Source organism: Neopsephotus bourkii, unplaced genomic scaffold (genome assembly GCF_033783945.1).
Source record: "Neopsephotus bourkii isolate Nb327-2 ecotype Australia unplaced genomic scaffold, CSIRO-AGI_Nbou_v1 NB_140, whole genome shotgun sequence".
In the NCBI taxonomy this organism is placed as follows: Eukaryota; Metazoa; Chordata; class Aves; order Psittaciformes; family Psittacidae; genus Neopsephotus; species Neopsephotus bourkii.
In genome coordinates, this window is record NW_026900657.1 from 757,130 (window position 1) to 783,867 (window position 26,738).

General features: G+C 41.4%; 1 protein-coding gene across 12 annotated transcripts in view; it reads right to left on the bottom strand.

The window, feature by feature from the left end:
• BCAS3 (BCAS3 microtubule associated cell migration factor) overlaps positions 1-26,738 on the bottom strand; it is a 363,292-nt gene that overhangs the window by 85,359 nt on the left and 251,195 nt on the right. Inside the window, exon 24 of one of the 12 annotated variants that reach the window (XM_061368623.1) lies at positions 24,544-24,696. The exons of the other annotated variants lie outside the window; for them this stretch is intronic. Coding sequence (XP_061224607.1) covers positions 24,671-24,696 — 26 coding nt within the window. The 3' untranslated portion in view covers positions 24,544-24,670. Of the gene's footprint in view, positions 1-24,543; positions 24,697-26,738 lie in introns of those variants that run through there. 12 annotated transcript variants of the gene reach the window in all.

Below are 26,738 nucleotides of genomic sequence, written 5' to 3' on the forward strand. Positions count from 1 at the left end.
GTCATTCTGAAAAGCCCAAGACTTTCTAAAACAAGCTATGCTTTTTATCTTTGGTTTACCAAAGATTATAGGCAGCAGCCAATATAGTATCAAAGCTTAAACCTCAAGTCACTGCAATCTCTATCCGTCAAAACATTTCCCAGGGTTTTATTAGCACTGACAATGAAGTCAATGGGAGAAGAATCTGACCAAAACCAAAACAAAAATCTCACACACCATATTTTGCGCAGAAAGAGCAAAAGATTTGTGAGAAAGCCAGTATCACCTAGCAGGGAACCAGCCACCTGGAGTCTATATATTACCCACTCCCTCCCCAAGAAAAGGCTGATAAGAAAAAGAAGCTAAAAATTCCCATGGAATTCAGGAGAACAAAACAAAACTAGCCTTCCTGTTCACAAAAAAGCCAAGGACTAGACGAGCAGATATAGACAGGCCAAAGCTCAGTGTGTCTGCAACAGGTACCACGGAGAGAGATTAAAAACTTCTTTTCAATAAAGGGTTAGGGCTTTGAAAACCAGCTGGTGATCTGTCAGCAAAACTCCAGTCCCTGTGTTCTGAAAATCAATTCTGAGATCTCCAGGAGTGATTTGGAAAGGACACAATAAACTACTGCTGTCAAGCAGAAGGATGTTTTATGCATCAAATTTAACTGCAGTGGAGAACCCTTCCCATTACATCTGTGCTTCTTTACCTGAGCCATGATTTACCAACAGTGCTAGCGACTAACAGCATCATGGTGCCAATCAGGAAATAGCTAAAAACATGCTGAAAGGAGAAGTTGTTCCAGCCAGCAATGATCAAAAGAAAGGTTCAAACAACCCCGTTAGAGATTCTTCTGCCTCTCTCCATTTCTGCTCTAAAATAGTGACTGGTAGTTAAAAGTTTGTTAGTGCTAGAAGACAAAATAAAAGCTCAACACCAAAGGACTGCTGCTGTCATTGTTGTTACCTAGAAGAGGAAAACAACATGGAGCACTGATCATAGCAGGTCACCTTTTCTTTCTCCCAAACTGATGTGAATGGGTACGCCGGCCATCTGTCTGGGCTCAGTCTGGACCTCCATTTGGTACCAGTGTTGGCATTCAATGAACGGCACATACCTCTCATGGACATTCCTAAACACACGTCTTCACTGATGAACCACTTGCCTGGAGTCCTGTTACCTCACTATACAAGAAGAGAAGCGTGACAGTTACAGAGCAGTTGTGCTGCTATGTGCTGGGTGGTAATTTTCAGGTGAGAGGAAGGGAAGACAAGAGGGCACGGGAGGAGGAAATCCGACCTGAGGTGAGCCCATGCTGCTCTTCACCAGAGCCATGAATGGCACACTGTGGTAGCAGATAAAAGGAGGATAGATCACAGCAAAAACCATTCTTCCTGAGCAAAACTCCATGGGAACCACAGTACCAAACAGCAGGCTGACAGGGAAAAGTTGAGCTTTGAATAATTTAATATTAAAAAAGTAAAAATTACCATTCTCTTACTCTTGAAGACACAAAGAAAAAAAAATCTAGGAAGTTTATAGGATGAAGTCCTGTTTTTGTGGAATGGGGGATAAAAATGTGAATCCAAGCAATAAAGCATAATATTTGAAGCACTATTACTGCTGAAAGGAAGTTATTACTATGCACCACCACCAAGTTCTAATATATTCACATTGCCTTTTTATAATATGTGATGCCCTGAGATACAGCTTCCGCTTTTCGTCACTGAAAGACCAAATGATAATCTCTACCTTTTAACTAGAGTTAACTCTCAAAGCCCTACCCCCAACAATACCAGATACCCAATGATCAACTGCACAAATCAGAGCAAGCTGATTTTGCAGCTGTTGCAGCTCAAGGGGCTGGGTACAATTGGTCTTACCATCAAATACAGAGGCAAAGAAGGCATTAAGCACCTCAGCCTTCTCCTCATTTTTGTCACTATGTCTCTTCCCACATCCAATAAAGGATGGAGATTCCCCTTAGCCTTCCTTTTGTTGCTTATGTATTTACACAGTATTTTTTATTGTCTTTTATGGCAGAAGCCAGATTTAAGTTCTGGCTGGTCTTTGGCCCTTCTGATTTTCCCCCTGTGTAACCTCACAACATCTTTGTAGTCCTGAGATGAACTGAATCAGCAGATTTGCTTTCTTTTGTCACCAGTCCAATGTCTAGTAGATTAAATTCCTTTCTATGAATGGGTGTGTGCATGTGTTATCAACACACATGAGTAAATATATAATACACTTCTATGTAAGTGACAGAAACAACATTCACTTTCCTTTGGATCAGGAATTCTTCAGCTCAAATTCCTTAGGCTCTAGGGAAGCTGAAGACTGTATCAGGTACTGCTGAAATGCAGTGAAACAGCTGTGGACTTTGGGGATCCTACAAACAAGTTTTGATTCCCAGTGAAGTTGTGAGTCTCCTGGCTGTCACTGCCTGGCCATCCCGCTCGACCGTGACATCTGAACTTGTGTGTTTATAGTATCCATAGCCAGAAGCTGCTCGATGGAGCTTCTACTTGCCGAATTACAGCTTAGCAATTATAAGCAGAAATCCAAAGTATAAAATCAAACATCCTGGTTAGCTACAGAGTGTATCTTCTGAATACTGAATCAAGCAATCAAGTGCCTTACAGTCTCCTCTGATTAGCTCCTGCTGTACAACCAGTGCCACGCTTTGGATGAGACCAATGGCACCACCAGCAGGCTCTGACATACCAACTTGTAATTCCAAACTTTATTTACAAATTCAACTACACAGTTTATTCATGGCAAGAAGTGCTTTGAACTCCTAAATGGCCAAGCTGAACAAAATGGTGCAAGTTTCCCCTTTGAATTGCTAAAGAGTTTACAGGCTGCTGGGTTTAGAAATCATGTTTCTTCATGAGAAGAGGAGGAGAGGCTGCCTGAGGACATTGTTTATTAAAGCCTTTTGTTCAATTTACAAATTGAAACAAATAATTGTGGAGACATTTGCAGCTATGGAAAAAACATGTTTACAAAGTGGAATAAAATACAGACTAAATACATTTGGATTACGCTAGATCAAAACATATGAGTTTCTAACATAGCATAAAGGGCGGTCAACACCATGAGGACAGAAGCAAAGGCGCCACTGAGTCATGTTTTCTGTAACAATCTGGTCACTTAAAAAGATTTTGGATAGTTACACTCTCAGAGTCCTTAACATGCAAGAATCTTACAGCCACACTCACCAGTGTGGTGAAATCAGAGGCAACCCATCCAAGGGACACCTACCTGCTCCTAACAGGCAACACATTCTTCCTGGGAGGTCAGAAAGACCACTGAGTTCCAGCTCATCCCATAGGACTAGTTCTTGATAGTGTCTTACTTGGGGTTTGGCTCAGCCTTCCTCATGTGGTTTTATATGTAAACTCCAACAGGATTCAGGAACTGAAAAGCCATTAGACCATCTCACCTCTCCCTCTGACAAACGTGGCATTGCTCTCTGTAAAAACACTTGTTTCACCTTACACGTCTCACGAGGTGAAGTTGCCACCACTTGGGACATTATTCTGTAGTCTAACCCAACTTGGCAAACAGAGTTATTTCTCCGGTGTCCAGAATATTCTTTCCCAAATCATCAGGATCTGTCTGAGCTGACACCTCAGTTCAACGTCTTAAGAAAACCCATCGCAGCCTGCTCTACCTGCCCAACAAACCATAAAATTCCACATTATTTTATAGAGGTCCTAGAATTTGGCATGGAGCGAGGCAATTGTAACAGACATAAATCTAGAAGAGCTCCACCAAGGCAGTGGAATTAAACCAGTGGAAAAATGGCACAAGAGAGACCTAGCGCTGTTCCTAAACATTAGATCTAAAAAGCTTATGCAAACAACCATTTCCTATAATGACTTAATTAATAGCACGATGACAGAATCAAGCTCTCCCTGTAACACTAACTGGAATTTCCAATAAAAGATATCCATCACCATTAAAAAAAAAATACGGGGAACAGAATTAACCAACCAAATTCCTCTCCTAGCTTACAAAGTACAAAGGAAAACAGCCATTACTGCAAACTGAATACGATGACTAAGGATCGCTTTTGTAGCACAGAAGTATTTTCTTAACATCAGTAAAATATGTTAACTAATATTATATTTAGTTAGCTGAACTCCTCCGGGGATTAAAGGCCCGCTGTGCCTAACAAAACTTTGTCCTGAAACAGACTAGCAAATGTTATTTTAGTAGAGAGTATTTGATAGCTAATCATGCTATAAAACCATAAAATAAAGTTGTGTTTATTGGTACAATTAATTCCCCCATAGCCCACAGGGCTACATAAGAAAATGGGGGTGATGAAGGAGTTCAGACCAAAGGGGGTGGGGTGAGAAAGGAGGGATTATTTGCAATAGGGAAAGACCAGGACTGAAGCAGTGGATGTGACTAACAGGGAACTATTATTATGATTCCAGTTGCAACCAAGAACACCATCTCCATCTGGGAGTGCCAGAGAGAGAAAACAGGCAAGTGCTTCGTGTAGAAGGAAACTCACCCCCAGCCACAGCTGAACATGTCCTTGAAGATTTACAGAAGCCCACAGAGCACCAAAACACCAGTACCCAGAAGGTCACAGCACAGAAGAACACCTCCACCCAATTCCAACAAATAGAGCCCCTAAGATAATGCAAACAGCAATTCTTTCCCACCGCCTGCATTTGTTAAAAGGTTTTCCAGCTAAGAATAATCTGGAGTAACACGTAAGAGAAAAAAGCATTCTGCAATGGAAGAAACATATGCTTGAGATTGTGCTAGCATGTTAATTGTGGTTAATATGTGAATCGAATTAGCAATGTAACCAACACTAACACTCAGAGCCTATGCGGTGACTTCCTATTTTCAGTTTTACAGCTTTGGCATTGATAACCAACAATTGCTTACAGTTGTCAAAGGCTTTTCCTTCACTTCAAATATAGGTTACTGTGTGCTAATGGATAGCAAATGTTTATAAGCCAAAATATCTTCTGCCTTCACCTTGAATTAAAAGTAATAATAAGAAAAAAAGGCACTTGAGGACAATAAGATAAAACACAGTTTTAGACCGCTTTGCACTAGTCTAACCAACCCCTATATATAGGACATGATAATGGAGAATCAAGTCAGCAGTTTACTGTGAATACCTTCAGGATGCCTCTGGGATGTACATTTTGTACACAAACAGCCATAAATCTCCAGTGATTTATGCACTGATTGACAGAACGGAAAATCACCTTCGGTGTAATGAACTGTTCCCTAATGCTAAAGGAATTTGGCCTGCAGAGACCTCCTGGTTCCCCTAAAGCCACGCAGCAAGGCTTGCTCCAGCTTAGATGACGATTCCCCCCTTGTTTTGTCCCTCCCATCTCGATCAGGAAGCCAACAGGCAGCTGTTCCATAGAATCTGCAGCAAGTGTGATTTGCATTTCTGAGGGTCATTTACTGCATGTAAATAATTTTCTCAGATCTGAGGAGTGCCTATAGTTGTGATGAGAAAAAAGGAGAAATTTATAATAAACAGCACATAGTGGTTTTCTATTCCTTATCTTAAATTCCAAGCTGGATTAAATACACGAGAACTTTGCTAGCCCCACCTCTTGTCACTGATTTGTGATCACTACTCACTATTCCCATAGCACAGCCAGCTGAAGGACCCCAACCAAGCAGATGTTTTAGGCATTTTATTTATAGAAACCAAAAAGCAGCCAGCCCCCAAACACTCTGTTATGAGACTGGAAACAGAAGCTACAGGTGGCAAAAGTAACACACAGACCTGCCAAAACCATAAGGTAACAGTGAGATGGGAATGATGATTAGTCTGGAAAGCTATAGTCACACACGCTTCAGCAATGGCAGTGTCCTCAGATAGCTGCTAGATTGGCCTGCTGTATTAACCTGAAAAAAGGAAAAGTTGTCAGCCTCAGTAAGGATTAGACCAATGCTGTGCTAGGTACTGTTCAAGTAGTGAGACAAAAGCTCTTCTCAGGAGGGCTTCCTTCTAAATTATGGTAAGTATTTGTGTTATTATTACAAGTAATTGAAATTACAAGTAGTGTTTCCAGCACAGCATCTCTGAACAGTCCTCAGCATTGATGGTGATTATCATTCGCTGATAAAGCCTGTGCTAGCAACAATTAATATGCAGGAAAAATTGGTAAATGGTGGGTTTTATAAAACAAACCATCATTTGATGGAGTCGCTGCATTATTTCAAAAGGTAAAAAATACACTTGTGGGATGGAAATAAACACAGCATTTTAAATGAACCTAATAACATGAAAGTAATGAGTTTGGAAAACAGATGTGGGCAAAAGAAAGCAAAGGCTCCAATACACTGGGAAGGCATGATAAAAAAATTTACAAGCTGTTTTGAGTCCCGAATAAAAGGGGTAATCAAGCCAGGCTGAGTTATAAGCGGGAAGGGTACAGCCTCCTGCAGCAGAGACTAAGCAGAACACCTCGCCCTTCTGCACTGTATGCTGAGGCTCTCTCGTGTTGCTGGAACTCCAGGCTGATTCTTGGTTCGGCAGTTCGTAACTCACATCATACACGGTATGGCCTCGCCACCCTTTCTTTTCCCTGTGTTTGTTTGATCTTTTGCATTCTGCTGGGGCACTGAACTGCTTGTGTGCTGCTGTCACTGACAAACGTTGGGGCAAGAGGTGACAGAGTAAGGGGGGGGAAAAATCAAATCAAAAGGTAATGCAATATCCTAAAGAAAGATACCTCTCTGCAAGACAAAGTACACACTGAGATCATTTCCATGATGCCCCGTTGCCTCTCCTGTTAATCATGATTTATGATAACATCTATGCAAGGACCCATCGGTTAGCGAAACCATGTTACTCTGTACAAAGTGGCTTCTCAAAATGGCACTGTGAGAAAACTCTCCTCTGCAGTTGTTTTACTTTGCCTCTGAAAGCTTTCAAATTGAACTGCTAAAGTTCAGCCAGCATCTAATTTTAACCGTGAGTTCCAGGAGAGAGTAAAGCTGGTGGGAAGATTACAGAGTTCCTTGAAGCTCTGACCTACAACAGGAAGAGAGTTGTCAGCCTTCATGTCTCTCACTCTAAATCCCAAGGGAAACAACACTGGCAGAATGTTTTATAACACGTTCCCACTGTAAAATTTTGTATTTGAGAAATATGATGCTTGCTCACTCCTTCTCCTAGACCTTTGGTGTGTCAGTAAAAACAGATGACCTTAAATGAGTAATTTCAGTTCTGCCTTTACACCGCAGTTGGGATACTCAGAGTTCACAGGGTTCTGTTTACAAAATCACAGAGAACTGATATTACACAAGAGCAACACACGCACCCACACCTTTAAATTATTAGCAAGGAGCTGGCAGCTTGTAGCAATGTAATAATGCTTTTTTTCTGCCTTCTCAGGTTAACCGCCTAAGTCAAGAAATGCCCACACGGAAGGCTGCAATCTGTGCTTTTCATAAGGAAGGCTAAAAGGCTTCTGTCAAAGGGCCAAAAAACAGCATCTGTTAAAGAGCTCAGGAAAGAGAAATTAAAAATAAAACAATTGGATTATGATCTCTCAGCTAATGAAATCAGATACTTCTTTTTTTCTTCAGGTCATGGATTTTAGACAGCACACAGTGGTACAACCTGTAGCAATCCACATTGCTACTAACTGCCCGAAGGATCACCATTTCAGGTGTTGCACAACGTCAGGAAGCAAAACAGGAATACAGGAGAGAAACCGAATACATTTTCATCCTGTCAGTGCAGAATGGCTTTTCTGACAGTAATGAAGGTGTGGTGACAAATAACCAATAACTGTACAGGATATGAATAATAAATACGGGAAAACTGTTATTCCAGTAATAGGCCTTCAAGTCCATGGGCAGCTCAAGGAATTCAGTCACCCTGGAACAGCTTAAACCCCTTTTTTTCTGCTCCTTCTCACTTCTCAGCTTTTCAGGCCCTGGGAACGATCACCCAATAGCTGAAGCCCAACAAGGCAGAAGCAGAGGAACCCCTGCAGCTCTGAGCAAACCCACATCCTACCAGACACCGACACGGCCCTCATGATGTGTGGATGGCCACTGTGGGAGCAAAGGCAAGAGTGGCTCCCTGAACTTCCTCCTCTCCTCTATTCCTTTAGATAATGAAAACCAGAAACACCATTCGGGGACTCAGAAGCATTCTGAATGATCCAACAGTTGTTACAGACCTCATGTTATCTGCTGCTGACCCTAAATTGAGACGTCTGCTAGCCAGGGATGATGATTTTTGCGCTCATGAATAATTAGTTTTGCTGGTTTTAAGAAAAAAAACTTATCTTTTAATCAGAACCTAAATGAAAAATGCTAAAAGCTACTCCCTAACATCTGCCAGTTTAGCATAGATTTAGAAATAAAAATCAAGAGGTATAGTCTCATCTCAGGGAATTATGTGTTCAAATCCTCATTTATGGAGATGAGAATGTAAGTGTTAACATTTAGAGTCTCCTGCTGCATATCCGAGGCATTAGGATGGCTTAATGAGTCACTGTCTGAACCCAATAACAAGTTGAAGTTCCTCTCTCACATACACACATGCACACATTTAATTTTGTGTATAATTACTCAGTTCTGAGTAAGGACAATTTATTAGATTTTCCCATCAACTGTACAAGTTGCTAATGTACAACATATTACTAATCCTCCATGCTCTGCCCAGGAAAGGCAGGAGGCATCAGTATACCGAGTGTTAAACGTAACCATGCATTTTATCCCCCATCTCTCAGTAAAAATATTTCTGAAGTGAACTCAGTGGCTGTGACAAGCAGATTTTTCTAACCAGGGTTCCATTTCTGAGGGTGTGAGAGTGGTTTGATGGCCATGATCACAGCCTGTACAAATGAACAGCACTTATTTACACAGTCAAATAAAGCACGGCCAAAGGACAACTCTGTCTTGAAGGAGTGACTGGAGAGCAATCATCTTCCCTTTGCATTTAATACAGAATGTACTGCCGTGGCATTTCAGATAAAGAAGATTCTCTGCCATATTATTCTATTTAATGCCTGGTGGGTTTCCTAGTGGGTTTCTACAGAGCTGGCTGCAGAGAGATACCAAAGAATCCCAGTGTGTGCTGGGTCCACAGGGCAGAATACAAAATAGCAGTGGAAAAGCCACCAGCAGTGGCAGCAGTATTATGAACTGAACTAAATATACACCAAAATGCCACTCTGATTTAGCTAAAGCACCTGGGTCATGTAAGCATGCAAACATGTAAGCATGGGCTCACTGGGATGTCCTCACTTTGATCCACCAGACAAAACCAAAACTAAACAGTGCCTATGGCTCAACCAGTCCCTCAGAAAGCCGGGACAGCTGAGTTCAGGGAGATGGAGAAGGAGAGGAGACAAAGCCTGTCCAGCAATACATGATTTAAGGCTTCACTGGAGATTGCATGGTAAGTTCCTACACTGGTAAGACTTAAGAGAAAGCTGGTACACCTTACCAGCACTGACAGAATATGCTGCATTCCCCCATTGCTGCTATTTAAAAAGCAGCAAGATTATCATGTGGAGGGAATACATCAGGATGAGAATGAGGATTCATACAGTTATGTTGAGAAGAAATTCCTTCAGTAGATAAACTAAAGCCACTCGCATGGCAGGAGCGGAACTCAGGTGCCCATCCAGCCCCAGCAGCCTCTCCAAGTGCCCATTCCACAGCCTGAGGCACGTGGACAGCTCCCCTTGCCCTGCACAAGCACACGGCCCAGCGGCCACCTAACCCAGGAGCCCGTGCTCTGCTCCCACATCCTGCCACCCAGAAGCCTGTTAAAGACAAGGGGACCTGCAGCATCAGGGCTCCCAGCCCAGCCATGCCACCGAGCCATGCACAGCTCCCTGTGTGTTTAATACAGAACTTGCTGGGACAACGTTCTCATACATACTCCTTGACTCCTTTACTGAGAGGTACAGCTCATGCAAGGCCTGTGGGATGGTGATAGGATGATCTTCCCAAGCGGAGGGTGCGATCCCTCCGCCACCAGCGGGTTCTCTCCGCATCCTCACCCTGTGGAGCCGGTGCTAACTGCGGCAACGGGACCGAGCGGCCGCTCCATTCCCATGCTTTTTTTATTTATCCATGTCTGTTTTAATAAGCAGCCTGTTCCCTTGGCCCCGGCATGCCTCCCTCCCCTCCGGAGCCCTGGGTTATGTGAAAATGCCTGTGCCAAGCGGCGGAGGCGTGGTGGAGCTCCTGGCTCGCCGTGACATGCTCCTGACGTACTGTGTGGTCAAGGAGCCGGGACTGGGGGGCCTGAACGAGGGCCAAGCCTTGCACTTCAGCTTCCTGACCTGGCAGCCATTCAGAGAGACCCTGCTAAGTGCTATTTCCTAAATACACTAGCTTTTCATAACAATCTTACCACATTGCTTTCCTTTACAAGCTCTCTTAAAAGAGAACTGGACTCCTTCTGGTTAATCTACACAGACTGCATTTGGAAGCCATCAGAAACTGAACTGTAAACAAAACGTTATTAATGTGTTGTAATCTGCCCTCAGTGTTCCAGATGAAAAGAAAATGTTTTATAGTTTTGGAGTATACATTTTAATTGCCTTTTAAGAGTGCATATACTTTTAGTGCTCTCTGTTATAAAACTGCAGTATCTGTTTCTTGATAACTGTTGAATGATCTCAGCTATTTTTATTAGGTTTTCTCCCCCACTCTGATCCCCTTCCTTAAGCTACCACCACTGTAAGGCTTTTTCAGACCATTCCTGATATTAGGCTGGCAAATGGTTTCAGTCTAAGATAAACTCCATTATAAACAACTCTTTACAACATCCTTCGCTATAAAACCACTCCGATCCAGAAAATTAGTTCTTTAAATGAACTTAGAACCCAGCTACTTTTGGTAAAAATCTGATCTAAATCAGGGCTAACCCAAATTCCCAAACTTCTGTCCCTTCCCTGCTCCGTCTGCTCTTGGTGCCTCGCTCCTGGTGTGGCTGGGAACACTTGGCTCGGGCAGGGATACAGGAACTGGGAGCAAAGCCGCGCTGGCGAACCTCTCAGCAGCCACTGGAGATGTTACGGCTGTCCCTGTCCCACCACGGCTGCCGGAGCTGGCAGAAGGTGCCTGGCAGCATCTCAACCCAAAAGGCAGTGGGAGAAGGTGGGTTCATGCTAAGATCCTGCCTGAGCTGCAAGCCCAGAGTTTCCTCACAATACAGTTCCCTGCTGGAAGCAGGGAGCAGAGTCTACAAGGAGGTTTTACTGCGCTGACTCGCCTTCCCTGGAAGCATACGCTGCCTTATACAATAAGGTCTTTAAGTACTTCTGGGAGAAATGGGAAGGCGATCACAAAGTTACCTGGCATGCTTTCTGGGTATCTTCTTACTAGAAAAGTACTTGATAAAATAAACAGAAATCCAGGGTCATAAAACTGAGCATGGGTTTTGTTGCTCATTAAGTTGCAGTTTCAAAAGATAAAAGGAACCCTTAAAAATACTCTATTTCAGGAAATATCAGTCATCTGGACATCACTGTTATCGTATTTGTATCAACAAATGTGCTAGAAAAGAATGGCTCCAGCTATCCAGTTTAGCTATATACTCCTTCAAATACCAAAGCCTGCTTTCCTGCAATTTGGTTCCTACACACCTTCACCAGTAGTTTCTTTTCAACATAATTAACTTTCTCAACCCCATAACATTAAGTAACTCCTCCTGTGTTGTCTCTAACACCTCCCTAATATCCTTCTGATTTGCAAGATATTATGACTTGATACAATGCAGGCCAGGATATTCCACAGTGGGAACTGCATTCACAACGTTTGTGGAACAACCGCTTTTCAAAGCTTTCCTCTTAGGCAATTAAACTATTTTAAACGGCAAAGCTCCTATCTCATGCTGGATTGGGATGCACATAAGGAAGCAAACTGAGTTTACTGTTGCCTTTTTAGTTCTTTTTATCTTCAAAATTATCTGCGCTTGTAATTTCTTTAATGTTGTTTTTAAGAATATTTTTCAGCCTGCAGATGTGCTTGTGAAGATTAATGGACTGGGAACACTGAAATCTTGTATTCATCAGCTGCAGGGAAGGCAACTGTGAAGTAAGATTTTCCATAATGCTGCACACAGGAGTTTAAGCAGCATCTCTGCAGACTGCAGAGTGCCTCCCTTGTCTTGAAGGGCTTCTGCTGGGCCTTCTCTGAAGTAGTTTTAACTTGACTTTTGCAAGGATACCAGTCACAGATGACCCTTGCTGCTAAGCTATTCTCTATACCAAAGAAGCCACATCACGGGGAACCCTGTCAAGTGTTTACCATGGCTCCTGCTGTAACAAACAGCTGATTCATTCCATGTGCCGATTAATCTCTTGGCACTACAATGGCAACAGTTATCCCTTGTTGGAGGTGTATCTTCCGAAGTGCAACTGAACACCAAGACCTCAGGCCACAGGAAGTCCAAGCCCCCAAGAATTAGGCAAGTTATCTTCAAGATCATATTCCACCCCCATCACCTGACAGAGACTCATCCAAAGGCTTTAAATAAAGATTATATGGAGAGAAATTTGCTTTCTGTAACAAGAATAATTAAATCCCCCCTACCCCAACACCCCGAGTGAAAGGCAGAGTGCGTGCATGCGTTTCATTAACAGCTAGCTTAATTACACCAATTTCACTACTAATTGGATCAGTTTAAACCTGCTGTATCAAAAGTAACTTGGCAGACAAAAATGTTACTGTGATTACAAACACAACCGGTTTCTTGAGTTAAGTAATTTCACCAATTAAGTAATTCCACCATACGTAAAGCAAACCCAACCATAGCCATTTGTGTAGTTTTGACTCATTTTCAGCAATGTGATGTCTACAAAATCCAGCACCAGCAATCATTTCTGAGGGCAGATCCATCCATGCTGGTTGAAATAACCGAATGGAATTTGCCAAAGTGATGGGAAAATGAGTTTTGTGTAAGGGTCCTGGTAAAAGGCAAACTTACCAAAGCTTTCAAATGCTGCTTTGAATGCTTTTGGTGTATATCTTTGAGGTTTGAAAAGTTTGATGACAGTTTAAGGAACACCACCCTTACTTCGAGCATTTCTCCTTGGGATTGCTACAGGAAGCAAAACTTCCCTCCAGCAGCACAAGTCCCCAAATAGCTCTGAATTTGCCTAAACCAGAAAGAGCTGGATATCTCACAAGAAAACCCAGTTTTCACTGATCATCTTAAATAGGTTTGTCAAGGCAAACTGTGTTGAAGGCTAAAGCTGCTGGCCTATGATCAGCTCTCTGTTCACCAACAGGTACTGCTTAGGTCAAATGAAATTACTACAAGGAATAAATGTAAATTACATGATTCTATGAAATAAAAAGGCAAAGAACATTTTATTTTCCATCTTAGCTTCCCAAACCAAATAGAAATTCCATCATTCTTTAGAAAATGAAAACCCACAAATAAACCCCCATTTTTCATGACTGGCATTTTCTATTCAAATCCTAGGGAAATAGGAGTATTTCTAAGAATGTGTTCCTGACAAGTTGCATGTTAATACTGATTGAACAGTTCCTATAGGCAGCAAAAGTCCTCAAGCGTTTTGTTCTAGAAAGAAATTACAGAGCTCAAGATGAAACAAAGAAAACCACAGAAATTATATTTAGCTGCTTGCTGTATCACAGTTCCATCTCTAGGGTGTTACTCCCGTTGTGTCTAAAAGAAGAGATTTCACGTGAAATTCTGGAGGTCAAATAACATTCTGCCTATCAATGTGGCTAACACAGTAATAGGAGGCTATCTTTGCCTATGTATATTCATGTTGAACATTCATCTGCTGAAGGAAGCAGATAAACTAAAATCCACTGCAGTTTGTAAAAGAGCACTGCTTGGGAAATAACCTTTTGAGCCACTGGAAAAATTCTGAGTTCAATCAACTTTATTTCCAGTACAAAGCCAATTAGATTTTTCCCATCAGAAATCAGATGAAGAAGTAAATCAAGATTTGCCAGTGATGGGAATTCTTAACTGGGGGCATAAATAGAATTTCCGTATTATTTTTGGCTATGGCCATCTATGTAAACCTCTATTCCAAACACAATCTGTGAGAGAAAAAGATAAATTACAGAGCTGTTATCACAGATACCTACATTTAAATGGAATGTCCCCCTTTCTTTTTAAGCAAAAGCTTCTTTAATTAAACTTAAACCAACAAACAGCCCACAAGAACCAACAAACATGGCTGCTGTTCCATTCACCCGAGACTCTGACTGTACTGAGAAATCTGATTCAAACAAACCCTGAACCACTTGCGTCTCTGTTAGCCTCAGAAGGCTTACAGCTATTTGTGTGTGCACCGACCATTCCTGAAAAATCAAAATACAGATAAAAAGGCAACTTTTAAAGTGGTTCTTGTAAGGAAACTGTTTGATAATACATAATATTAATTAAAATGAAATACATTGAAAATAACTGTTATAATGCATCTGGAGCATCAGGAGTGGCTTTTGCAGCAGTAGCTTCAGCAAGAAAACAGTTCAAAATCAATTCTTTCTTTTTTCTTAAATAATGGTCGTTTTTGTGAAAAGTTGTCTCTTTTCACTTCCACGACTGATTTAAAACATTCTTTACAGGAAACAGCCCGAGAGTGTCTGTAACACGGAGGTTGTCTCCTGCTCTCCTGCAGAAGCTACAGTACATCAGGTTAGAATGAGGGGCAGTGTCTCCTTTTTGTAATGGTGCATACGACTCACGCTCTACAAGAATTAGTCTTTCTCAAGTATAGCTCTGTCTGATGAAATTTTACTGAGGACCTCTTCTCGCTTTGACTCTTACACCACAAACTTGCTTCTTTACTTGCTCTGTGATTTAATCAGATTGTTTAAAGGTTAAAGTTAATATTAATTCACAATAAATTCATGATGCAAGAAAGAAAAAGGAAGAGGGGGGGAACTACAGTTCCGAAAGACCTCTGCAATGGTAACTAACTCCTGCCTTGCTTCCTCTCCTTCACTCCCTTGCTCATCCAGGAATAAATCTACTGAGCAGAGGAGGAGGGAAAAAGATAAGTTAGATAAGACCACAGATGAGAAACATTACAAGAGGGAATAATTTCTGAATACTGTATTGGCTACCTACAGTCTGATCCAAGACTGTTTCTTAATTAGTGTTTTAGAAACCAGCTGAAAAGCAAGGCTGCTGTACTGCAACTTTCTCCTGCAGATGCTGCATGTTGCTCTCATTTACCCATGGATCATTCCTGCTGACTTCTTCTTGGCAGCTGAAAATACATTCAGACTGTCTGAAGACAGGTTCTGAAATTTTAGATTCCCTCTGTCAACAGCTACGTGATCATCTCATCTGCAATACCTAGTGGATCAGCTAACCTTTCTTTTCTATTTTACTACCAAGGATATTTTCTTGATGGGTATTCCAGGTACTTCAGACATTTGTATCTAGGTTGTAAACCTGGGTCCCTTAAATCAGCAAAGCACTATTTCAATCATCTGACTATGGCATGAGGCAAGTCTATTCAATACAGAAAAAAAGCAAGGACAGCAGATGTAATAAATAAAGGATTGCTTCTGGCCAGAAGCCAAATATTGTTGTTTGAAATTAAATATTGTTATGCAGAAGACTAATTGGGGCATCCCCGCTTCTCAATGGTGTGGCTAAAAGCAGATGACAGGAGGAGCACAGAGCAAGAATCAGACTCCTTCCCACAGTGTGCAGAAGAAACCCATGATTGCCTCCCAAACACACAGCAGGTAACGTTCAAACAAGACAAGGTGCAAACATTTGCCCTCAGAATCCAGGTTTTGGTTCCTCCTCCTGCAGCATTACCTCCCGTAGGCTCAGCAGTCTCCAACAAAAAAACCCAAGAGTTTTATGGCAAGTGGCTGTTGCTCCACGTCCTGAGGACAGAGAGAGCTCTCCCTTGCGTGACAAGCATGGAAAACTTTTGAGTGTTTGACTATGAAGCCCTTGTGTTGGGCTCCGTCCTGAGCATGGAGCTGGCCCAGCCTAGAGCTCAGGAGCAGACAGACTGCACCCACCAGCACTTTCTATGGGCCTGCGGCACACAAATATGCCTTTTTAAACCAGCCACAATTTAAAAGGTCATGTTGTAAAGTCACTCGATTAAAGCAGTAATAAAAGAGTAAACATTAACTCACCATTTTTCCTTAGGTCTTTCTTATTTCCAGTTAGTATCATTCCTCCCAGCCTAAGCTGCACCTTATGAATCTGCAAGTTTATCTTGATTAAGAATCTTTGACTTCTCAGTTTTCAATGCAAGAAAACTAAATGTCCTTCCATTCAAAACTACCTACTGCTTGTTCTTGTAACTCCCATGGTATCTTGATGGCAGAATTACATGTCATCCAAATTAGTTATCACTACTGAGAAGAAAGTACACCAAAACATGGTGAAACTATCACAATAAAGGAAACAAAGTTTTTCACACTTTAATGAAAGCCTGCTTTTATACTCTGCAAAGAAGACAAAAGATAAAACTCCTGGTATAGGCTGGTAAACATTATCTAGCTGGTTGGCTCCTGCAGACATTCTGGATCGTCTTGACTGCCTATGTTTCAATCATTATAACTCAATAAGGCTTTCAGAAAATGGAAGCAATAAACACTTGCTTAAAAAAGAAGCTGAGATAAACCTATGGAGAAAAAACTCCCCCAGGCAGATCAGGGAGAGCTGTAAATTGGCCCTGCTCCACGTGAATTAATGCAAAGGCATTGATTTCTTCTAGGTTAATGATAAGGACTCCCTGTTTAATTTTAGGAAGAGACTTTAATTTTCTGATTGGCAACTAGAGCTATATATTACACAACCGAGAAAGCCAAAGTTTGGCTTTGCAAGTGACTACTCAAAGCCAATTCTCTGTAGGACCAGAGAAGGGAAAACGAGCCTGGAACAGTCAACAGCAGTATGTTAAAATGAAATGTAACTGCACATCCTCTACAACCTACCCAGGCCAGAGCAGCCCCATGAGGACAGTGATGGGGAGAGCCAATACTGGTGGCCATAGCGGGTTACAGTGAAAAATTTGCTAATAATTTGAAGCCAGCATTGAAGACAGTTTTCCAGTTCATCCTAGAGGTGCAAATCAGGCCCAGCTCCAGGGACCATCTAGATCCCACACAGACACAAGTTTTTTTCATAGCAACAGGAAATACAGTAAGAAGAGAAATTAAAAGGAAACCACAGTGGTACTGTCAAAAGGGCAGCACAAGATAAGTGAGATCAAACAACAAATTGCTTGTTGTGTTCTTGTTCCTTATCTCAAGAGAAATCCTGGAGGGCAATGAACGTCCACTACAAGTGCCACAGCATCCGTCTGAGTGCTGGCAAAGCAGCTCCCTTTGCCCTATGTCCTATAGAGCACGGATACAACTGTTTAACCACATTTATTGGCTTGGAATAGTATGTCTAAGCACTAAGTACAATATTTGGCACTTAGTCCTCTGTATTCGAAGAGTTAAGCTGTGTCCTATAAAGATAAAAATCTCCACTTTTATTGTTTTGTGAGGCTGCCTAACAAATGAGGGTCCAGCTGTAATTGTAACATTCCAAGCTCCGAAGGTGCCAAGTTTTACTAACTATAATTTAACTGGTCCAGTTGATGCAGTCCCAATTCTTGTTTGGATAATCAGCCTTTGTTTAAATATGTACAAGGAAAAAAAAAGAGAAGCAGCATAGGCCAGCATTAGCCTCTAGGCATGTCATGTGAGCTTATTACCCTGAAGCTTGCAGTAGCAGACACTCATGCACAAGAGGAGGATTATTTTGCTAGTATTACTGTTACGGTAACATATAATCAGACCTTCTCCCTCCTCCAGCCCCCATCCCTGGTCTTTTTCCTCTTCCCCTCTCCACAATTCACAAGTCTTCATTCCAAGTTCAAATAAAGTTTAAAGGTGAAAAGGTCAAGAAAGTTTCATGACTGGCTGTTGAAAGAGGGAGAAATAAGCAGGGTCTCCAAGTTTGCATATACGAAAAGCTCAACCATTTTGTATTTTGCTGCAATTCATAACTGGACAAATCCCTTTTGTTGGATCTGTTTGGACTGAAATTAAACACTTGTTAATAATTTATAACTTAATATAATTAGAAAATAATAATAACTGTCAAGCAACTACATTCAATACATAAAGCAACTTGAGTGGCTCATTAGCTTATTTGTCAAAGCAACAATTTCGATGTATTTTAGCTTATTTCTACTGGGAAGAGCAGTTAAGAGCCACCCAGCTCGCTTGGAAACCATTTCTCCACCAGCTGGGAGCAATTCCCAAATTGCTGCACCTCACCCACATCCAAGTGATGCTGGCTCATTTTAAAAGCAGCTTTAGCTTGACTTCAGGAGGTGCCTTAACAGAAATGGAGGAGAGATGGCCAAAGCATTACAGTGCTCCACAGACACAAAAATGCATCCCACAGCAATAATGCTGCACATCATTTGCTCTACATTTTACATCTGAATGGAAGTGTATCAGCGTTTGGCCAACAAACTGACCATCAAAATGAGTCATTTAAGAAACAGAAAAACTTAGTTCTTTGTGTATGTTGGTAAGGGGCCTTAGCTCAGTAAACCACGAGGGCCAGGCACGAAGCTGCCTGGCGATATTCAGGAGGCGCTGCTTTCCCCACAGCTTAATGCAAACAGAAGAAATACTTGTGTGTTTCTTTTTTTCTGCAGATCAAAACTGACTTCTAAAGTGTCAGAGGCTATGGTTCTTCTTGGAAAGCAGAGAGCGCGGCTGCCTGCACTGGGCAGTTCGGATGGAGAGACAAACAGATATCAAAGTATTCAAATATTCTCCAAATACATGTATTTTTCCCTAAATCATTAATATTATTGCAAGAAATCTAATATGTTAAGGTAGAACAAAGCAAATTAGAACTGCACATATTGAGCCAGAACCTCAACTGATTAAAATCTATGTCATCTCACTTCAATCATGTCAATATTCATCAGCCAGAATCTGTAGTTTGTTCAAGATAAAAGTAGCCATGTTCATTATAACTTATAAACTAACAGTTGTGATCCTCTGACATCAAAGATCACTGAGCACCAGACATCCACTCTTTTTTATCACTCCTCTCCTTCTGAGTACCTATGCCAATTCTATTTTTGGTACATATTAAGTTACCATGTTTGAAAACGTCAGATTTAAGTACACAAAGCAAGGAAGTCCGGATTATAGAATTAGTCTCTGCTCTCAACTCAGCCAGTCTGTCCAGGTCATGAGTTGGTGTAGATGTCAGTGGTGCCAGAACAACTCACATTAGTCAGGGATCCGCTCTTGTTTTCGTCTAGTTATCTGATATAATTTCTAATTTACTTACTGAATAAATCTCTTGTCTTTTCATTCCTTTCAACTCCTCCTCCTCCTCTTCACTTTGTTTCTTCTGTCCCATTGCCTGTAAACTGAAAACTGAATACATCTACTCACAGAGCCATCCCCCACCCAGCAGCTCCCTGCATCACCTCTTTTTCTCTCACCCAGTTCCTTCCCTTCCTAGCCCTGCCCTGTTTTGCTCCCATGCTTTGCTTGTATTTATTATCCATCCTTCTACAGTATTTGAAGGAAGGACAGAAGGGCTTCAAATATCGCATAGTACTGAGCAAGCACAACAGTTCTCAAGTCTCTGATGCTTCTCCCAGAATCAAATGGTGCCTACAAAGGAACCAGAAGACAATGTCATTCTGGCTAATTGGAGTAGGTCCTTCTAATTAACCTTTTTTTAATTCTTTGATCATTAGTTAAATATAATAGGTTCCCCTTTTTTAAGTGAATCTCCTAAAACGCATGGAAAAAAAGAGATGAATCAATAAAATTGATCTACGACATATTTTTACTCGAGGAAGGATTACAAGGTTGGATCTTAACATTATATTCTTAAAACCATTTCTTCTTCCACTGCCTTTATAGTTCCAAAAAAAATGTATAGTTTGGAGACAAAGGCCTCTATCGTCTTAAGTGCTGTGGATTTCATGCCAATCTCCCAGTATAAAGCAGACTTCAGAGTGATACCCAAGAGAAGTGGTCTCGGGAAGATTAGATTTTCCACCACAAAATAAACCCTATGTGGTGAACCATACCAGCTTCCACACTACCTTCCTCTCCAAGTGCTGTTTGACATGGAGAAACACACCCATCCTATCGCCTTTCTCTTCCAAAAGGAAAGTGCTTTTACCATTCCTCTGCTGTTATGCCAGCCAGCTTTTCCATGTGTAAAACTTCCAGAATTGTCACATGTACCTGAAAATCTATAGGTTTTTCTATTGTTTTCTTATTCTGTTCCATTTGCAATATAGAAATTGTTTTTAATATTAGTATAAAAAATTAACTCTCATTCATGATGTAATATAGATAAAACCAGTCTGAATAATATATGATGAACTGGACACAAAATTCTTTTAAATCAGCAAGATATTTTTGAGAGCTTCCCATCAAAAACATGCACCTCTAATAGGAACAGTACATTACCAGGTATTAAATGTTGCTAAGTATCTAACAGCTCAACAAATAAAAGAGGAAACTTTCTTAAACTACCCATTTGGAAGAAAGGCATTTTATCAACCAACCCCATATTAGAAACCACAGATTTTCAGGGTATTTCAGAATCCATTGTCAGTAATAAAGTAGGACATGCAAGGAAAGGAGAGAAATACAGACTTAATACAATGTAACTACTGAGGATTAAATTTTAACACCACCAAAGCCACACGAGGAAAGAATGAATTCAAGAGTCAGAAGATTAAAACTGCATGTAGTCAGCTTGGGATTGGTATGTTACAGATGGAAACTTTCTTGACAACACACAGTTTAAATTCTAGTTAGGCCAGACTATGATTAAATGCTCTGACAATTTCTGAGTACATCCCTTTTTTCCTACCGGCTACTGTAATACAAAAGACATCTCTTTCAAACATATAACTAGTAAAAAAAGTGCAAGTAAAAGCCATTTAGGTTTCCAGCAAAGACAGAAAAGCAAAGCAGCTAATGGACATCCAGGGTAGTCAAATCATTTCTGCAAAATCCATTAGTTCTGAAGTTCTGGAGGGCTCAGTTTTTACAGTAAAACCTGTAAAAACTCAGTATCCAGTTTCTCTATTGGGACACTGAGGTGTGAAGATCCAAATGATGCTGGAACTGAACTTGTATATTTGAACCTTTTGAACTCCATTTGCCCTTCATAAATTACTTTACCACTAGCTTTAACACATTTCTAACCTACTGTGCTAGAAAAATAAGGATTCATTAAAATAACTGAAAATGCACCGAACGTTATAACACTTCCAATGGAATTTGTCTTTGTTCAAAAGATGTGCACCTACAACAGAACTGCAGGATGAGAAAAAGCTTCCAATAGCCCGGTGAAATAACATCTGTCTTCATGCCACTGAAAGCAAAGCAGCAGACCCCCTGCCCCAAACTCAAACGCACTTAAAGCAAATGAAAATGGCACTGTACAGAAACAGACAGTTGCTCCTTTCCATCTGGAAACCCTGTCAAATGGAGGCAAATTCCACAAAATTCCCAACTGATGCAAGAACTTCACTCTGCATTTCACATGATCAACACAAGCTAGCAGCAGCCCTCTGCTTCACATCCCACCAGTAGGAAAACAGTTCCATTTTTCTTCCATCAGAACTGACCCACAACTCTAGGTCTGCACCTCGACTTGTGCCAAGGATGAAACTCTTGCCATTAAATCTGCAGTTGCAAAATCAAAGGCATCATCAAAAGTGGTGCAGCAAAATAAGCCCTTGCTCTTCTGGTGATTTTCCTCCAGCAGCAGCACTGGGTGCATTTGGTGTTACACGTCCCTCAGGATGTACTGCTCTGGACAGACATGACTTGCAATGCAGAGGCAGGGGAGGGTTATAATCCTACTGCACCCACAGAGGAAAGAAGAGGAAAGAGATTCACACTTGATCTCCCGCAGAGGTTGAAATAGTTTAGATTTTAGAAAGTCATCCAACTGCAAGACAATGCCCAGGAGGATTCTTAATTTTAAGCTACCTTAAACTGAAGGAAGAGATCCCATAGGAAGGCTGGGGAAGACCAAAGAAGGGAACCCTGGTAAGACAGTAGCCCAGCTGCTTAAACACAACATTAACTTCTTTCTGTTAGACATAACACACACACGCAGAGTGAGCACACTTCTCATCATTATTTTTGAGACTGTCAGCATGTTTATAGACAGTCAATCACTGGGATTTAGGAGAAAAACTAAAGCCTTTATTTGAAGTCACAACCGAGACAGCATACGAACAAAAGCAAAACAATCTGCAAAAAGGATTCTACTTTCTCCTACACCTTTCCTGCCTGCAGAGAGAGCTCAGCATTCAAAGCTGTGTGTCTGCCAATGCCTATATAGGAACTCTTCAGCTCTCGCCCTGCTTGCACAAGGGGTTTCTTAGGGTTCAGGAATGCCATCTGATTTGTTTTCTGTCTCAGACTGGTCACTTACAAGCGAGGACACTGCCCATCTTTCTCTCCGAGGAGAGCTGTGAAATAATTAATGTCTGAATGTGCTTTCCAGAGATCAGCTAATATAAAAATACTGCTTTTCTCTCTGGATTAAAATGTTCTATTGTATCTGGACACTGTATTTCAATTTCTCTTTAAAATGATCTTACTGAGCAGCAAAGGGACACAGCAGCTCCTATTTACAGGTCACCTCAGGTCTCCTGAACCATCTATGCCCCAGGGTTTTAGTGAAACTCAGGAATTCCAAAAGCAAAGCACATTGCCCTTAGTACATAAAATGCTTCTGATTCACAGAATGACACAAATGTACAAGAAAAAAAAGGATGTTTGATTATTTTTTGTAATGGATGGCTTTTAGACAGACAGAATACACTTACGCATTTCTTCTGCACCAAACAGCAAGTGATTTTTAACAATGGGCTTGTGTGAAGTGCTACTTGCTTATCAAAAAGACTCAGAAAAGGAATTTCAGGGGTTGAACTCTCACTGTGTTTTAAGTCCTGAACAAAGAATAAGATGCTCTAGCTGCACAAGTGTGTGCTCCTTCAGACTGTGGGAAGGCAGCCTGCCCAACCTGCAAGACGTGATCCTACCACAACTTCTTAGCACTTAGGATAAATAAAGTTGTATGAAATTCTTTGACATTTAGAAATAAAATGAATAAAAAGGAGAATGACAAAACTTGCAGAGGGGTGTATTCTTCCGTGAAAGTCCACGATAAAGTTTGCCTGTTGAGGCAGTAAGAAATAAGATCCATGCAATCTAGGGCACATTTAGATGTGTGCTTGTGATTTATGAAATTATCACCTCTGTCACTTACGACTCCTAATGAGAAGTTATAACTGAGCATGGGAACAGTGCTGGTCATCGGAACCCAAGTCTTCAAAGCAGTGATCACCAATGACCATGTAAGTTAACCTGTGTTACTTCCCACTTGCATGAAGAAGGATTTGTGGTTTTGCATTCCCTCTCCACCAGCACAGACTGGCTTTCTTTTCCTTGCTTCCTAGCTTGGCAATGAGCCACGTATCATTTATAGACATCTGAGGTTTGGTAGAGCACTTTCTAAGGATCACTCTGGAAAATGATACCAGATTTGAAGCCAGAAGGATGCAGGTATGAGCCTTTAAAAAAGGGCCAGCAAACCAGAGTGGTCATCAATAAATTTTTGTTTCAATGAATTACCAACATAACCCAGAGTGTTCCAAAGAACTGAAGTATTTCACTATCATGCATGACGTCTACAGTCATTACATCCCATAAGCTAGAAAGGGCTTGAATTTCCGACATTAAACAAACAGTAGACAGTGAACCAAACCCAAATCACACTGACAAACGCCTCACAAACCCAATCCGCAGAATATAGCTATTTCAGAAAGCAAAGGTATGCATTTCTAAGTGTTTATCCCTTGGAGCTCATTGGTTTCGGAATCACAAGCTGCATCAATAGGTGAATGCACAGGCTGACCTCACCTAAAAGCTATGGGTTCATCTGCTGGGTACCTTACAAAACAGCAGAGATCAGTCCTGCCTGCTACAAACATTAAGTCATAAGAATAAGATCACATAATGTGCAACAAAATGTTAACTTACAAGAAGGCAAATCTAATGCTTTTTTTCTTTTTGGCAGCCTGGTGATATTCCAGATAACACATTATACATACGCCAAGATAGGAAAAATTAAGTCAATATTTTTAAAGCCATTTCTGTATGTCATGCCATTTTGGTTTATATTTTGTTTCACTAGTTGATAATCTTAGAGACAAGAAAAACCATGCTGTTGGTAGGCACTAAATCACACCAAGAGAACTAAGGTTTTTAGATGAAACAAGAAGCTGATTACACATGCACCAAGTATACCAGTCACTAAGCGTTTCTGGATTGCAGGGATAAGATACTCTCTTTGCTTATTACTGCCTTCTTGATCCAAAGAGATTTAAGCAACTGTTTTCAATTAGATGTTTTTAAGCTAGTAAAACTACATCCATAAAGACATATTTATAGAACAACTTAAAACTAGAAGAATTAAAATGACTACAAAACTGATGAATTCCATTCCCCCGCCCCCTCCCGGAATCATTTACTGACCATTAACGAGCAAAAAGCACTGCAATTTTAAGAATTAATCCACTGTCACAAAATTAAATCAGATACACTAGCAGGGATCATGACAAACTGGTGGCTCCAGCGTTGTCAGTTTGCGGGTGATACAAGTTCAAGTCGTCTGTGCTAGTGGCCACTCTGTTGGAACAAACATGAACATAAAAGGTAACATTAAAAGTGCAGCAGCACCAACTGAATCAATTCTGTCACTGAGGATGCAGGCTCGTAATAAGTGGCATAGGGTAAATACTGCATTTTAGAAATGACCTGGCTAGTTCAAAGCCTGCCAGACCTCAGCACATGGAAATAAAGGAAGATACAGTAATGAAAGTAAATGAAAGAGAGATGATACTCATTTCCTCCTGAATTCCTGAGCACAAGAGCCCAGCAGTGTGGCTTTGCTACACATGACTGCTTTCATCCCTGTTAACCTATGACGAATATTCTGAGACTTATAGGAACAAAGCTGAGCTTTGATAGTTTTCATCTGACAGTTGCTTAAACAAAATTTGCCTAAAAACCTCTGCAGCATGTGATTACAAACACTTGCAGGATGAGTCACCCTATCTCTAGTCACTGAAGGACAGGCAGCAATGGCAGAGGCTTCCCCAGGAGCCTCCTCAGAGGTGGCTGGAGCAGGAGCAGGCACACCTTCCCCTCTGTCAAAGCCAGAGGCATTGTTAATCAAGCATCAATATCCTATACCTGGCTGCCCCAGGGCTAGCTCTAGTTGGAGGCAAAACAACTGGTAAGGGAGGGGATACCTCCATGGAGGGGTAGGAGCAGGATGCAGCCATGCTCCAGCCCTGCTGCCTCCTACTGAAAAACCCAGCTGAAGAAGTTCGAGTCCCCCTGGCATCCTACATGTCAACTTCCCTACGCTTTTCTACAAGGCCAATTTGTTCTTACCTAAGCACGCTGTAATGAAAACTATCAAAGGCATGTTAGCAGTGGAGTGACTTTTAAGATTCAAATACATCATAGTTTATATATTTTAAACACTTCGGAATAAGGCCATAAATAAAAATGGATAATACAAAGAATGAACCAGCATCTTAGCTGTCTTCTGTCACAGCGTGGCCTTCACCTGGCCACCCTGCACTACAGATGATGGGTGCTGTGCTCAGGACAGCTCCATACCCTACAGCCTCCCCATGCTGCTGGGCAGAGACAGGAGATGCTCCAGGGCAGCACATGTATCTCACAGGTAACACACAAGCCCTTGCAGTGAAGCACAGGGAGATTTCCTCATTACCACCTTGCAGCTTACATTTGCCTCACGTGCTGAAGCAGCGCATGCCACGTAAGGAGGTTTTGAAAACTATTTTAGGTGAATTAACCTAGAGAGTTACACACAGGGTCTAGTTTGGGGGAACTCTTCAATCCTGAAGCAAGGAAGTGCCCTTTCCTGGCTATGCAGTACCTTGCCTGAATCCAGACGCGCAGGATAAGAATGTATTTGTTTGACACCTGAATCCTGCTCATTCTGACTGAGCAATAGGAAGCTGAAATCTTCTGCTCAGCCAGCAGTGTTGGTGGCCTCTGCCCTGCCTCCCCCATCACCTTTCCACCTTGGAGAAGAAGGGCAAAGCTGGGTAGGAGTGTGATGCAGTCATCCTTTAAATCTCCCTCTGTGTATCTTACTACAGTGCAAACCTGCTCGGTTAGGCAGATCATTGCAGACTCACTGAAATCACGTAACACAACCAGATGAAGATGCAGAATTACATCAGATTCGCCCTTCTGAATGAATGGCTCTGATTTCTAATTGATTTTGACCTTGCCTACATCTTCAGAAACCAGATTAAAAATACTCCCTTTCTGTTTAATGGGAAGCTTGGTAATAACAAGGCTAGCCCAATGCCTTTTATTCACTTTCTGCACAGTAAAGGATGGATCTTGTAAGAAAAAGTTACAGGATAAAACCTAAAGCCAAGTTTCATACAATTACATCCAAACTGGCAGAGCAGAGCTATGAAACAGAAGTGAACATAAAAGCAAGTGAAATAACATGAACAGTGAAGCAGTAAACAATTTTGCCTGAGGCACAACACTAATGCAAGACTAACTTCAAAGCATCAACTGAACCAACAAAGGTGACAAACAATATGCATAATAATAAGCCCAAACCAGCACGTGCTCCGTTTCCTTCCCTCAACCAAGATCAAACCCAACAGAAA